This window comes from Eurypyga helias, unplaced genomic scaffold (genome assembly GCF_000690775.1).
Source record: "Eurypyga helias isolate BGI_N326 unplaced genomic scaffold, ASM69077v1 scaffold28178, whole genome shotgun sequence".
NCBI classification, from domain to species: domain Eukaryota; kingdom Metazoa; phylum Chordata; class Aves; order Eurypygiformes; family Eurypygidae; genus Eurypyga; species Eurypyga helias.
The window spans coordinates 438-1,799 of NW_010269415.1; the positions used below are offsets into that span (position 1 = coordinate 438).

Genomic DNA, 1,362 nt, shown 5'->3' on the forward strand with positions numbered 1-1,362 from the left:
AGGGCTGCGCTCCTCTTCCTCCTCCTCCTCCAGCTCCTTCTGGATCAGCTGCGAAAGGTCCACAGAGGGGGGTGGGAATCACCACCACCATCCTGGCTCCCCTGCCTCCAAATGCCGCAGCCCAGGGCGAGGGATGGGACCCTCCTGGAGCAACGTCAGAGCATGGTGATGGGGATCACCAGCGCGGTGATGATCTCCATCCGGGCACCCCAGCTCAGGCACTGGCTGCCACCGGGGTGTTATGTCTGGCAGCAGCCCCCCCGCAGTGTCCAAGGAGGGGTTTGGACCCAGGTTGGGATTTGGGGTTGTGGGAGAGGAGGCAGACAAGGAAAGGAGTTGAGGAAAGTCTAGACAGGGCTGGAAGGGGATAAGAGAGAGGAGGGATGGGGGGGCAGAAGGGCTTAAAGGTATTTCCTGCCCCACTGCACTCCTCCATTCTCTTTGCCCCATGTTTTACTCCTCATGAAGAGGCTGCAGGAGAAGCTGCTTCTCCCCACACCATCCTTCCTGTGACAAAACCCTCTGTCCCAGCCTTTCTGCTTCAAAAACCTGCTGGCTTGATCAGCTCAGAGGGACGGAGGGGGAGATGTCTGTGTCAGCGCAGGGACCTGCAGCTTCTTGGCCAGCCTCGGCAGAGCAACTGCGCTTTTGCAGGGGTGACGGACAGAGCACACCTTGCAGAGCCGGGGGGTTCTTTCCCAGAGTGGGAGACACCGAGGGAGAGGGTGCTGCTGATGCTCAGAGGAAAACACAGAGGTCACAAGAGCTGGGGCACCACGGGGAACTGGCAGCCTCAGTGGAAAACCAGCATCTGGCTCATTTTGGCCAAGCAGGGAAAGGGAAGTGATCACTGGGTGACGGGGACTGTGTCCGTGGGGAGCGACAGCAGCCTGCAGGGCCAGGAAGACACACTGCATCCCAGAGGGCACGGCAAGCATCTCCCCACGCTCATGCACACCCCGTCTACCTCCGAGACCGAGGAGCGGTCCCCCTGACTGGCGGTGGCCTTATGCACCATCCGCTGGGCAAAGAGCTTTTTCAAGCGCATGTAATCGTCCAGGACCACCTTCAAGAGAGAGCCCTGGGCGGGCGGGGAGAGAAGGTGGGTTACCCAAGGTTTGGTCAGAGGGAGGCCGGCTTCATCCCAGTAATTTTTGGAGCAACATCACCCTCTGGCACCGCAGCTGTGAACCTGGAAGCCGTAGCAGTAAGAGAAACCCCCCCCCTTTGAGGATGATGCCCACCCATCGCTCACCTTGATGGGTCCCTCCCGCATGATCTGCCCCAGCTTGGCAATGTTGTCGTACTCCTGGATGGCTGCCCGCAGGTAGCGGTCATCCTCGGGCTTGGCCGCAGCGGGCT

The 1,362-nt window shown here is 60.4% G+C and overlaps 1 protein-coding gene across 1 annotated transcript in view; it reads right to left on the minus strand.

Annotated features, from left to right (window-relative positions):
• Window positions 1–1,362, minus strand: part of CDH23 (cadherin-related 23) — a gene marked incomplete at its 5' end in the record, with an annotated part of 63,081 nt that overhangs the window by 409 nt on the left and 61,310 nt on the right. Inside the window, 3 exon segments of the mRNA XM_010158107.1 lie at window positions 10–48; window positions 968–1,081; window positions 1,256–1,362. Of these exon segments, the coding sequence (XP_010156409.1) occupies window positions 10–48; window positions 968–1,081; window positions 1,256–1,362 (260 nt within the window).